This window comes from Corvus hawaiiensis, chromosome 8 (genome assembly GCF_020740725.1).
Source record: "Corvus hawaiiensis isolate bCorHaw1 chromosome 8, bCorHaw1.pri.cur, whole genome shotgun sequence".
NCBI lineage: Eukaryota > Metazoa > Chordata > Aves > Passeriformes > Corvidae > Corvus > Corvus hawaiiensis.
The window spans coordinates 37257350-37269837 of NC_063220.1; the positions used below are offsets into that span (position 1 = coordinate 37257350).

The 12488-nt window shown below is 48.2% G+C and overlaps 1 protein-coding gene across 3 annotated transcripts in view; it reads right to left on the minus strand.

The window, feature by feature from the left end:
* The window catches only part of PRKG1 (protein kinase cGMP-dependent 1), a 374310-nt gene that overhangs the window by 135651 nt on the left and 226171 nt on the right, over positions 1 to 12488 (minus strand). For all 3 annotated transcript variants that reach the window (XM_048311091.1, XM_048311090.1, XM_048311092.1), the window contains exon 4: positions 7270 to 7375. In XM_048311091.1, the coding sequence (XP_048167048.1) occupies positions 7270 to 7375 (106 nt within the window). The remainder of the gene's footprint in view (positions 1 to 7269; positions 7376 to 12488) is intronic.

Here is a 12488-nt window from a genome sequence, read left to right on the forward strand (position 1 = left end):
GGGCTCTTTCTAGAGCTGGCAGGTCACAGCTCCAGAGATTCTCACCAAAATCAGCAAAATAACACCCAAAAAAGCCTTGCCCCATTATTTCGGGCTGCCTCCTTTCCCTGCTGAGGGAAACCTCAGGGAAGCCATGCAGGGTGGAGCTGCAGGTCCTGACTTGGAGATCCCACCGCCTTTCAGAGCCCTGTAGTTCAAGTCACACCATAATGTGATCAAAATATTTAATAACTGCATCTGCTTTAGTACTGGCAGTAAAAAGCCCCAATCTTTCACTCCAATCCCTCCCTTCACTCCACTCTTCCCTACATTTCAGCAAGCGCCACAAAACAATCCTCTTGCTAAGCACAGCCATCAATATTTCAATCCCAAATGATGATTTGGAAAGGATGAATGACTTCAAACAAACCCTAACACCTCAATAAATCTCCAGTTGTGCCTAATGTTCTGCACTGAGCTGTGAAGAGCTGCAGCTGCAGAAACACGATCTGAAGTCTTGTCACACCCTGCTTTGCTCTGGAGCTCAGAATCCCACTGTCGTCCTGGGCCAAGAGCCAGGGTTAGGCTTCGCTTGATGCAAAATTCCTGACAAGAGGAGTTTTCTTTCCCTGAACAGGCAGGATGTGGGATGGAACCACCCCTGAAGGCTCTGAAGCACCATGGTGGTGACAGAGGATTGGATTCTGGGACTGTTTGCATCAGGATAAAACCATGGAGCACTTATGTTAGCAGTGATTCCTGCTAACCCTGCTGATCCATCTGTACCTGAGACCTGCACCTTTCAACTCTGCAGGTGTTGAAAAGTAAAATGTGATTCTCCTTGTCAGGAGAAATAACAACTGATGGCAAAAAAACCCAAAAAGGCAGCACTCCTCCTTTAAAAAAAAAAAGGAGGGGGGGAGGGGAGGGAATTTGGAAATCAAAAATAACAGGTAAAAATAAACATCATTATTTTTAAAGGCTAAAAACCAGAAGAAAAAGTCCAAGATTTAATTCCTGGCATGGCCTTTTCAAATTCTCAGTAGAACCACTACAATAGAATGATGTAAAAGGCAGCAGCTTAACCCCAAAGCAGGCCTTGTGCCTCTGGAGATCACAAGTGGGTCTCTGAAGGGTGTTTCTCCTCGCTGACAGAGTCATAAAGGTGGGGAAAGGACATTTGTGGTTTTGTTTGCCTTGGAAATGCAAAGACATCATCTCAGAGAGCACAGCAATCCTGCCAGCAAATTAGAATTTACCTCATCAAGTAAACTCTGAGGTGAATGAAAGGAAAAAAAAAACCAACTGGAAAAGCAGGTCCAATACTACTGAATCCTCAGGGATCCAGGTCTTATTCCCCAGGGCATCCAGTGCTGCACCCCCCGGTCCCTGCAACTGCCTCCTTCCCACTGCAGGTGGCAATTCAGCATTCCTGCACAGCCCAAATTTGCCCCACAGAATCCCAGGATCCCTGAGGCTGGAAAAGCCTTCCCAGCCCATGGAGTCCAAGCTGTGCCTGATGCCCACCTTGTCCCCAGCCCAGAGCACTGAGTGCCACCTCCAGCCCTTCCTTGGACACCTCCAGGCATGGGCACTCCAAAGCTCCCTGGGCAGCCCCTGCCGAGGCCTGAGCACCCTTTCCATGGGGAAATTCCTGCTGCTGTCCAAGCTGAGCCTCCCCTGGCCCAGCCTGAGGCCCTTTCCCCTTGTCCTGTCCCTGTTCCCTGGCAGCAGAGCCCGACCCCCCCGGCTGCCCCCTCCTGTCAGGGAGTTGAACCCCCCTGACCTGAGACCCCAGGGATGCAGGGTGGGAGTGAAGGCACTGCCTGTGACCTGCCTGGGGTAAATGATTCTGTGCCAAACAGGAGATCCTGCAGGATGTGACAATCCAGCACATCCCATGGAGTCACACTGTGATTGTCCCTCTGTGTGCCAAGGAACAGCTCTGTGCAGAGAGCGAGGGCTTGGATTGGATGTGAGGAAGGAATTGTTCCCTGGGAGGGCGGGCAGGCCCTGGCACAGGGTGCCCAGAGCAGCTGGGGCTGCCCCTGGATCCCTGGCAGTGCCCAAGGCCAGGCTGGACATTGGGGCTTGGAGCAGCCTGGGACAGTGGGAGGTGTCCCTGCCCATGGCAGGGGTGGCATGAGCTGATCTTCAAGGTCCCTTCCAACCCAACCCGTTCTTTAATTCCATGGATCAGCAGCATTAAAACGAGATATTGACTTATTCCAGTGTGTATGAACCAACATTTCAAACCCAGCTGACACCCGAGCTGAAGGAATTAATCCTCCCCTCCCATCATGCTCTGCATCAACAGAGACCCTTCTGCCTTCTTTTCCCTTCTCCTCCCTTTTCCCTGGGGTGCATTGCCTCCAATAAGGATTTTCCTTAGTTTAAAATGTATATGGTCAAGATTAAACCTCTATCACCGGGCAGGATGTGCCCCAGCCCCTTCCCATCCGTTCCCAGCCTTCACAAGGGGTTACAGAGACTGAACTGGGGCTGCTGACACAGTTCATTGCAAAAAGCACGTCAAGCAAAACCTGACCCTGGCCTCCTCCTCAAGACAAGACGGACAGTTTTCCCTGTTAAAGGGCAGAAGGAATGGACAGTTGGATCTCGTGGAGCATCCCTTCAGTTCTGCTCCAGCGCCTGCCCGTGCACCGTGAGCAGCAAATCCCGCTGCTCCCGCTCAGCCGCTTCCCTGGCCATGCCCTCAAGTGTCCCCAGCACAGCCTGAATTGCAAATCATGTGGTCAAAAAACCAGGCAGACAAGAGGTGGGGCCATTCCCAGAGTGTTTTTTCCATGCAGGGGACTGAAATCCCACAAAAACCTGGATGGCAGGCTGGGTTCACTCTTGATGGATGAGCCTGGGAGGTGCAGGGACGTCCAGAGAGCTCCTGTGGGCACCGTGGGGATCCCCACCCTCTGCAGCTTCTCACATCAAGGCCCCTGGGAACCCTTTCCATGCCTGCCCATGGAATTTTTTCATTCCTAGGATTCAAGGCTGTGTGTGTAAGTGGGAACTTCCCCCCAGAATCCACTCCTAAAGCTCGATCCTGCCTCCAAGGTGACTCCAAACATCCCTCGCCAGCTCTCCTGACTCCTTCCAGGGCCTCGGAGGAACTGCAGTTTGCACCATGGCCTCTTTTCATTAAAAGAAGCTTTTTACATCGAGGAAGCCATTTTTGGGGAGGAAAAAACACAGTATTTACTCTTTCAAGGTGTTCAGGTCTTAAAACTCTTATGATTTCGCAGGAAATTCTTGCCACAGCACAAGGCTTTTCCCCATCTTTTATTCCCTGACAAATTCATTGAATAAATAGTTGTTTCCTTAACTGAAATATTCTGATTTTAATTAAATGGAATGGTTTTTTAGGACTGGCTTGAGAAAGAAATCATTGTGAGGCTGGAACATTGAACATTGCAGTGAGAGGTGCAGTGGAGTTTAGCACAGCTGTGACCTCACCGCCCTCGTGTAAGGACAAATATATCCAGTTACACACCAAAAAGCACAATTTGGGCTAAAAACTTCAGATGAATTCCACCAAAACCCCCTGCACCATCAGGAGTTACTAAACCTACACCACAAAATCACATTTCCCTTTTCACTGCTGGCTGCTCTGGGAACTACCTTGGTCTGACATCGGTTTAGTCACACAATGAGCTACCAAAAATCTGTGTGTCCAAGGGAATCACTGCTGGGATTTGCCTTGCAGGTGCACACAGGGATCAAAACCAGACAGCTTTTCCAGCCCCTCCTCGGAGCAGGTGCTGCCAGGGAATTCGGGCGGCTCTTGATCCTGTCAGGGATCAGCTGCTGGTTTGGGAAGGGAGACACAGACTGGTTCCTCAGGAAAACGAGGAAGAAGAGGAAATTCACTTGCTGCTTGCTCCAGAAGAGTTCTTTTATCTCAGCCAAAGGAGTTGTCCCAACTTTTCTTAGTCTGCTACTCCTTGGAGCAAGGCGGGATACAGCATTCCAGCCCAGGACACGTTGGGAAGGCACTCCCGAATTTCTTAGCCAGGAAATGGATTTGTCCTGGGTTTATGGTTTTCTCCTGGCCTTCAGAAGAAAGGATTGGAGAGCCAAGGGTGGCCCTAGGGAGCAGCAGCTGCCCTGTGCCAGCAGGATGATCCTGCTGGGGGAAACCCCGGCAAACCCACAACGCTGCTGGGGTGACATTCCCAGGGAGCCCTGGAAATCCAGCTGGATTTTCAGCAGGATAAAAGAGAATAAATAAAAATAATAAATGAACAGCCTCGTTTCACCCCCAAAAGCTTAATTTCTTCTGTGCTTTGCTCACACATGAAAATCTGCTGTTGGAGATGGTGATAATTATGTTATTGGGATAATGGCACAATTAGGGAATTTTTAGACCAATATCAGCAGGAAAAAATCCTGTCCAACCCCACTGACTTTTCTGTGGGCAGCCACCATTCAAAGATTTCTTTTTATTCCATTTATTTCTTAACAAGAGCATTTGCATTCAGGCATTAATGCAGGAAAGGGAAAAAAAAAAAAAACCAAACCCCCAAAAAGCAAAGAGCAAAGACAACAATTGACAAGCTCCTTCTCTTCAGGATTTATCCTGTTTTTCCTTAGAAACATTTTGAAGGAAAGCATCTTTAGAAATGAGCTCTTAGTGTAGCAAATGGGATTTTAAAATGAGCATTTAATGTAGCAAATGGGATCTGAAAATGAGCATTTAATGTTCCATATGGGATTTTAGCTGAGTTTGAGACAGCTAAAGATGCCCAGAGCCCAAGTGGAAGACCCAGTGGGAAGCAACATTTTTTAAGGACCTTCCTACAGGTGCTCCAAGTGGAAGAAATTCTTTTCCTAAATTCAAACGGTAAGATTTTAAAAAATAAATATTTATTTGCTTGCCTTAGGCCTTTCCAATGAGTCCCAGGTTGTGTTCAAGCAGCTCAGCCACTGTGAGGGAACACTCCTTGGTTTCCTCCTCACATTGTTTGCTTTAAAATTAAAGCTGGGCAGGCTCTGCAGGACCTGAATCCAAATTAATCTCGACAATCTTCTGGAAAATCTCTATTAAAGCTCAGAGCTTAAAAGCTGAATGTGAGCAGGGGGCCTGCTCTGGCAGCTCCCACCCCGGAGCTGATCCCACACTCACTCCTGGCGTTGTGGAAAGGCTTGTTAATGCTGGAACTGATGGGGTCTAAACCCCTAAAATAAAGCAGCAGGCTCTGTTTGCTCTCCTTTGTTGGTAATCATCAATGGAGACACCTGGAAAAAGCTCGGCTTTGCTGGCCACACTTTCCCAGCCGTGGGACATGTCCATGGAGCTCCCGGCCCTCTCCAGGGAAAGCCTCACCTCAGCAGAGGCTGGGAAGCCTGGCCAAGCACCTGAGCTTCGTTATTTCATGGGGACTATTGCCACTCCTGACTGAAAGGAGCCCAGCGGAATTCCAGCCCGCAGGGACAGGCCGGGAGCTGGGATCTCCACCTGGCCGAGGACTGGTGGGGTGAGCTGGGCAGGACTCTGCTCCCAGCTCAAATCCCAGCTTGGATTAATTCCCTGGCCCTGGCTCTGGCTGAGCTGCGCTACAGCCACCCTCATCCCAGGGCATCAATCCCATGGGATCACCTTCCTGCTTCCACTTCCCTGGAGATCAGGCTGCGCTCACCCCCTGCTCCCAGGGAACGAGGGCAAGAGGAACAGGCTCAGGCTGTGCCAGGGGAGGTTCACATGGGCTGTTGGGAACAATTCTTCCAGGAAAGGCTGGCCAGGTGTTGGAAGGGGCTGTCCAGGGGCGTGGTGGAGTCCCCGGTGGGGACTTAAAAATTTAAATTTAATTTATTAAATTCAAAGCCGTGTGGGTGTGGCACTTGGGGACATGGTCAGTGGTGGCCTCAGCAGTGCTGGGGAATGGTTGGGCTCGATGATCTCCAACCCAAAAGCTCCTGTGAATCACGTCTCCATTATTTTTACATATATATATTTACATTATATATGGTATATAACACACATTTTAAATACCATCTATTTGTATAAACTAATATTTTGTTACTAATGGCATCACTAACATTGAGTATTAATAATTTTGTTGTTCCTTTTCCCTCGGTCCCTTTTTTCTCCAATACTAGTTGGGCCAAGCCTGGTATAGGAATGTCTTCATAATGTCTGAGCGGCACTGGGATGGCTGAAAGCACCACAGGGACCTGGGCCTTCCCTGTCCCTACAATTTGGGGATATTTCCTTCCCTTTGCGATCATTTTGGTGACATGAAACACCACCAGTTCCTCACTGCTGTGGCGCCGGATTGTATGGAATCATTTTCGTGGGATGGTTTGGGTGGGAAGGGACCCCAAAGCCCATCCAGTGCCACCCCTGCCATGGGCAGGGACACCTCCCACTGTCCCAGGCTGCTCCAAGCCCCAATGTCCAGCCTGGCCTTGGGCACTGCCAGGGATCCAGGGGCAGCCCCAGCTGCTCTGGGCACCCTGTGCCAGGGCCTGCCCACCCTCCCAGGGAACAATTCCTGCCCAATATCCCATCCATCCCTGCTCTCTGGCACTGGGAAGCCATTCCCTGTGTCCTGGCCCTCCATGCCTTGTCCCCAGTCCCTCTCCAGCTCTCCTGGAGCCCCTTTAGGCTATGGAAGGGGCTCTGAGCTCTCCCTGGAGCCTTCTCCCCTCGAGGTGAACACCCCCAGCTCTCTCAATAATAGGGATTATTCATTACTGAACCTCTCCAAAGCTTAAATCTCTGAAGGAACTGAAGGAACCTTTGGGAAAATCAAGTTTAATGAGCAAAAGATTTGTTTTTCTGTCTTTATGTTTATGTTGCTCATCCAACTTCCATTTTACAGCAACCTGAACCTTTTCTTCTCTAGAAACTCCCATGTCGCTTTAGAAGCACAAGAACACACTCTGAATGGATCTGAACAAGTTTAAACCCCAGGTTTTTCCCTTGAAAGGGTGTGTTTCTGCAAAAACGTGTCTTTTCTGCCCCTCTGAATGATTCACATGAAAGCTTGTCTCTCACCTCCTGGCTCTGGGACTCTTTGCCAATGAATAACTCACAACAGGAATGAAACTCCCCCACAGCAAAGTTCCCCCTCCTCTCAGGAGTAAGGGCAAACAGCAAAGAAAAATCATCAGAATAACAGTAATAATAATAATAATAATAATAATTAAAACCAGAAGAGACGAGAAGAAAACAAATCAAATACTGCACTCACAAAAAAAAAAAAATTAAAAAAAAGGCAAGAGAGGACGGCAGTTTCATGGGATTTTTGGATAAATAAACAAGTGCCATACCTTTTTAAAAATTCCATATACTCAGTATGCTTGATGAGGCCAGTCCTCATCATTATTGTTTGAAAACATTGCCGATCAATAGCCCAAAGTTTCACATTTACGAGAGCTGGAAAAAAAACAAGACAAGGGGAAAACGAGATTAGCAAAAACTGTCCAAATTCCTGTTGTGAACTGCGGAGGGAAACGATGGCATTGGTGAAAAGTGCGGGAACGGGGAGCGCTGCCAACCGGGGAAGGCAGCCGCTGGACAAGGGAGCAAGCATGCACGGAAAGGAGCAGCGGGGGAATCCTGGCTTGGGAGCTGGGTGCTGGGGGAAACACGGCCTGGAAGCAGCTGAGACAGGAGGAGAAATCAAGGAAGGCTGGAGGCGAGCAAGGATTCGGGGTCAGTTCGCCACAACCTGCGCGATTTTGGGACATTTTTAGTGTGTTACCCAGCAAAATCCATTGAGGTTTCACCCTGCTCCCAAATCAGACAACAATTCCTCCTTGAGCTCAAGGAAATTTCCAGCCCCAAGCCCTGTTACACCCTGATAATGAAACAGCTCCCAGCTGGGGAGGTTTTGAGTCATTCTTTTCCAGCTTTAGTTTTCAGGTCCCTGCTGAATTCCAAGACTTCTGAGTTACACACCGAACATCACATCCCATTCTTCAGAGGCAAAGCTGCATTGCAAAAACAGGGGAAAGCAGCGCATAACGGAGAGGAAAGAACCCCGAAAGGTCCAGTTTTCATCTCAGCTGTGCCTTAGACATTTGCATTACCCATAAATGCTTGAGTATGTACCGTTTATAACAGGGCTTCTCCTTAGAGAAACAGTTTGATTAAAGCTATTCCCAAGACCTCTACACTTGTATTAATTGCTTTTTTTGTCAGAGAGTAAATGCAATAAATTCCATCCCCACGCCCCCATTTGACTGCAGGAAACAGCACAGAGCAAAGAGACTTTCAGCAAAATATTTACAAATATTCTCACTGATAAGATCCACGAAATGAATGTGCTTTGATTTGCTGGTCCTTCAGCTCCCAAACCTCCTCCTTAATGAGTTTTTATCCCTAACTGCATTTGCAGGATGGAAAACCTTCCAAGTGCAAACTCAAAGATTTCCTCTTGAATTGCACGGCAGAAGAGCCTTTAAAGCCTCTTCTTGTTTTCAACTCAGAAACTTATCTTTTGGAGAAGCATTTTTAGTTTTATAATCAAGGCTGCACCTCCAAGCATGGGCACTCCAAAGCTCTCTGGGCAGCCCCTGCCAAGGCCTGAGCGCCCTTTCCATGGGGAAATTCCTGCTGCTGTCCAAGCTGAGCCTCCCCTGGCCCAGCCTGAGGCCCTTTCCCCTTGTCCTGTCCCTGTTCCCTGGCAGCAGAGCCCGACCCCCCCGGCTGCCCCCTCCTGTCAGGGAGCTGTGGAGAACTGGAACTCTCTCGTTTTACACATAACACCCTGTTATATCCTATATATCTAATAAATCCATCCCTACACCCCCTAATCATACCCGCCAGCCCCTCCTCTAAGGTTCAGGCAGCTCAGGCACTGAGTGAAGAGCAGACAGTGCACTTCTGGATTAATTAAACCACTAATCACACCTTACGTTCCCATTTACCCTGCCTCACTGCTAAACAGATGCTTTACTGAAGGCTAATCAGGGGAGAGATTTAAATGTCAGTAGGACCCTTCTAATCAGCACGAGCATCATCTCCTGTGGTGCTGAAACCCCCCTGTCAGCGGGGGAATTCTGTGGGATTTGATGCCATTAAAGACCTCAAAGTTATATATTTAGGAGTGCCCTGAGATGAAAAATATCCATGGGATGTGTCCCACTAATCAACACTGGGACATCCACTGGGAATTAAGAGTTAGAACAGGCACAGAGATTTCCTGGTCCATCCCTTTCCACAGAGCCTGTGTTGGAGGCTGGAGGTAAAATATAAAATACCCCATTCCCTGAGTGCAGGAGGCACAACAGAAAGGAACACGAGGAATAAAGTTATGGCAGCAGATGTGTCTGCAACAGGAGTTTCCTTACTCAGTAATCTAAAACATCACCCTGCAAGCAGAGCAGCGATGCTACAATTCAAGTTTATTGCCTCTTTTAAACTTTTCCCCAGCAAAATGCCACAGCTGGGGCTCCCTTTGATCTTTGGGACAGCACAGAACAAAATCGCCACTCGTCCAAAAGCCACCAGGAGTTGGGGAGTTTGGATGGGGATGCCCAAACCTGGGATTTCTGTGTGGCTGCAGTTGTAGGAGCTCTCCAGGTGAGGATTTTGGGCACTGCCGGATATTTGAATTGCACACTAAAACAACAGATTGATGGGAATGATGATTTATGATGATTTATGAGAGATTTCTGCTGTGGTTCGAGGGCTGAAGACAAAGCAAGTGCTGCTGGGGAAACAGGGAAGAGCTGAGGCAGAAGAATCAGCATTTCCTGGGTCAGAACTGGATGGGGGTGGACATGTTATCCTTAAAGTTTAAATTTGAAATGCTTGCCATGGTTGAGCCCTAATTTCTGATTCAAGCTGCCTGAAATTATCCAAATCAACGATTTCAGTCAATGAGTCAAACCCCTCTCTCCACCAACATCCCTGATTAAAGCAAATCAAAAAACTCAATAAACAATTTTGAACTCGTTTTCCAAAAAGCACTTTTCCCAAACTTTCCTTCCTGTTGATTTACCTGGGAACCCATGAAAATAGATCCCAATTTAAAGGGGTGAACAGAGGGCTGCAGGCCCAAAGCCTGGGATATGTCTGTGGTTTATCCATGTCCAGAGCCTTCTCTTCTCCAGGCTGAACAGCCCTAAATCTTTAAATAACAGGGATTTAACCTCTCTAGGCTTTAATTCTCTTTGTTTTCAATACCTCCAAGCCTGGTGAAGGAGCAAGTTTGGGTTGTTTTGCTCCTTTTTCTCTTGTGGACATCATCAGCTCCTTTTTCCCTTCCTCGCGTGCAAAGGCAGCGAAACAAGGGGGGAAATGCAAAGCCTTTCATTTAACAGCTACAGAAGAGCAACAAAAATGCTGTTTATGTTATTTAATAGGACCTATTTCATGTTAGATAGGTGGGGAAGTCCTGAATATTCAAAAATCCTTGGAATCGGAGCAGCCAGCAGGGGCATTATTTCCGAAACGCAGTGCAATATTCACAGGGCCCCGCAGTCTCTGAGCATCTTCCTGAGCTTTTATGTGCTCACTGAAGCCTTCCCAAGTTTTCTCAAGGATCACCAGGTGAATCACCCTCAGCCCAAGTGCTGCTGGCAGCGTTCTCAGACCTGAAAATTATGATTCCCTTGCACCCCAAGCTGGAATTCGTCAGCTCCCTTTGGTTTTGGGGCTATTTTATCCCAATAACTGTTTGTTTCTCTGCCCTCAGGCGAAGAAACAGCCGCAGCTTTGTGTCTTCGGGGCTTTTTGGGCAGACAAAACATCAAATTTCCACTCCTGTTTAACCATCCTCCCGCCTGAGTTGGGTTTTTGTTGTGGAAATATTGTGGGAATTCCCACGGGGGAAAACACAGCCATTTCCAGCTATTTCTGCTCCCTGCTGTTTAAGGTATGAAATGATGATGATGAAAAGCACATTTAACCAAACAGGAGGAGCACATGGAATTGTTTTATCCCGCCACACACACCGGGAATCATGAGGGAGGCTCCAGCAGACTCCAGGACACAGCGTGGAGTGATGGAGAGGATGCATCCAGTGGCTGGAGCAGGAATAAATTCCTTTATTCCCAGATGTTTCCATCCCAGGTTTCTAACAGCAGCACTGGGACAAGGATGATCCATCCTGATATCCCATTTTCCAGCAGGTCCTTTCCCATTATTCCCCAGGGAGGCTTTATCAGTAAGGAAGGAGTAACTTTAGTTTTCCCCGAGGATAAATGCAGAGCCAGAGAAAACCTCCCAGTGCCAGAGGGCAGGGATGGATGGGAGATTGGGAAGGAATTGTTCCCTGGGAGGGTGGGCAGGCCCTGGCACAGGGTGCCCAGAGCAGCTGGGGCTGCCCCTGGATCCCTGGCAGTGTCCAAGGCCCCTGGATCCCTGGAATGTTTGGGCTGCCTGTTCAATCGCTGGTCTCAGAGGTGACAAATAATGAATCCAGGTTTTGTGAGGAGGAAAGGAAGCAGGAAGGACATGGGACCTCCAGGGAGCTCTGCTTTCACGCCAACCAACTCCAGAAACCCCAAGATTCCACGGAAGTGTGTAAGGTTTGCTTAGGAACCACACGTGCCTGGGTAAGGTCGGATACGACCAAGGAAAGAAGCGGAAGGAAATTGTTATTACCAAACTCTGCTCCTGGAGTATTTAAATCTAAATCTAAATCTAAACATAAATCTATTAAAAAGGCCCCTGAAGCTATTAAATTGAACAGTGTTAAACAGATCTGACAACATCTATCAGCCAGTGCTAAGCACAATCAGCTGGAGCACGTACTGTGTAGGATCCTGTGTTGGAGTAATCCAACCTCCTGTCCCAACATTTCACAGAAAACTCCTGAGGAATTATTCAGGAATAACCTCAGTGGGGTGCTCTGATCAGCTGAAGGCCCCTGATGTTCCACTGGCATTTGTTTTTCTCTCGCATCATTCCCAATCTCTGCTGCCTCCCCCAAATCTCCCCATCCTCTTCCGCAGCCTCGTAACTCCTCAGCCTTAATGAGAAGTGGTGGCAGGGATTACTTAAGAGAGTGTTCAATTACACCAGGTATTTTCCTAGGAATTTCAAACCACTTGTACTACAAGCCCTGCTAATTGCCTGTCCTGATTTGCTCTTCTCAGACTGTTATTTTCCATAACCTTTCCATGTCACCTCGTTCCTCCCGGCTGTACCAACAGAGCTCTTCTCACAGTCCTACAACACAGAGGCTTTTCCAGGTTTTTAATTAACCCTTGTACGAGCACGAGCTCCCAGACTACTTCAGAAATCTTCTTTGCTTCAGTCCTGAACACTGAAAGCTGAAATAATTCAGGAAGAACAAGCTGGAAGCTGCAAAGAAATACTCCCAAATCCTATCTGGTGTGTGAGGGGGGATGGATGGAAAGCCAGAAAGGCTCTCAGGCAGGTCAGAATCTCAAATTAAAGAACTCAGTTCACTGGATGCAAGATGGGGTGAGGGAAAATGTCTCCAGTTATTCGGGGAAAGAAAAGGGGAAAACAACCCGAATCTCTCCTGGCAGGTGGAGATTCAGCCTGGGATAAATCGGCTCACTGGCATGCC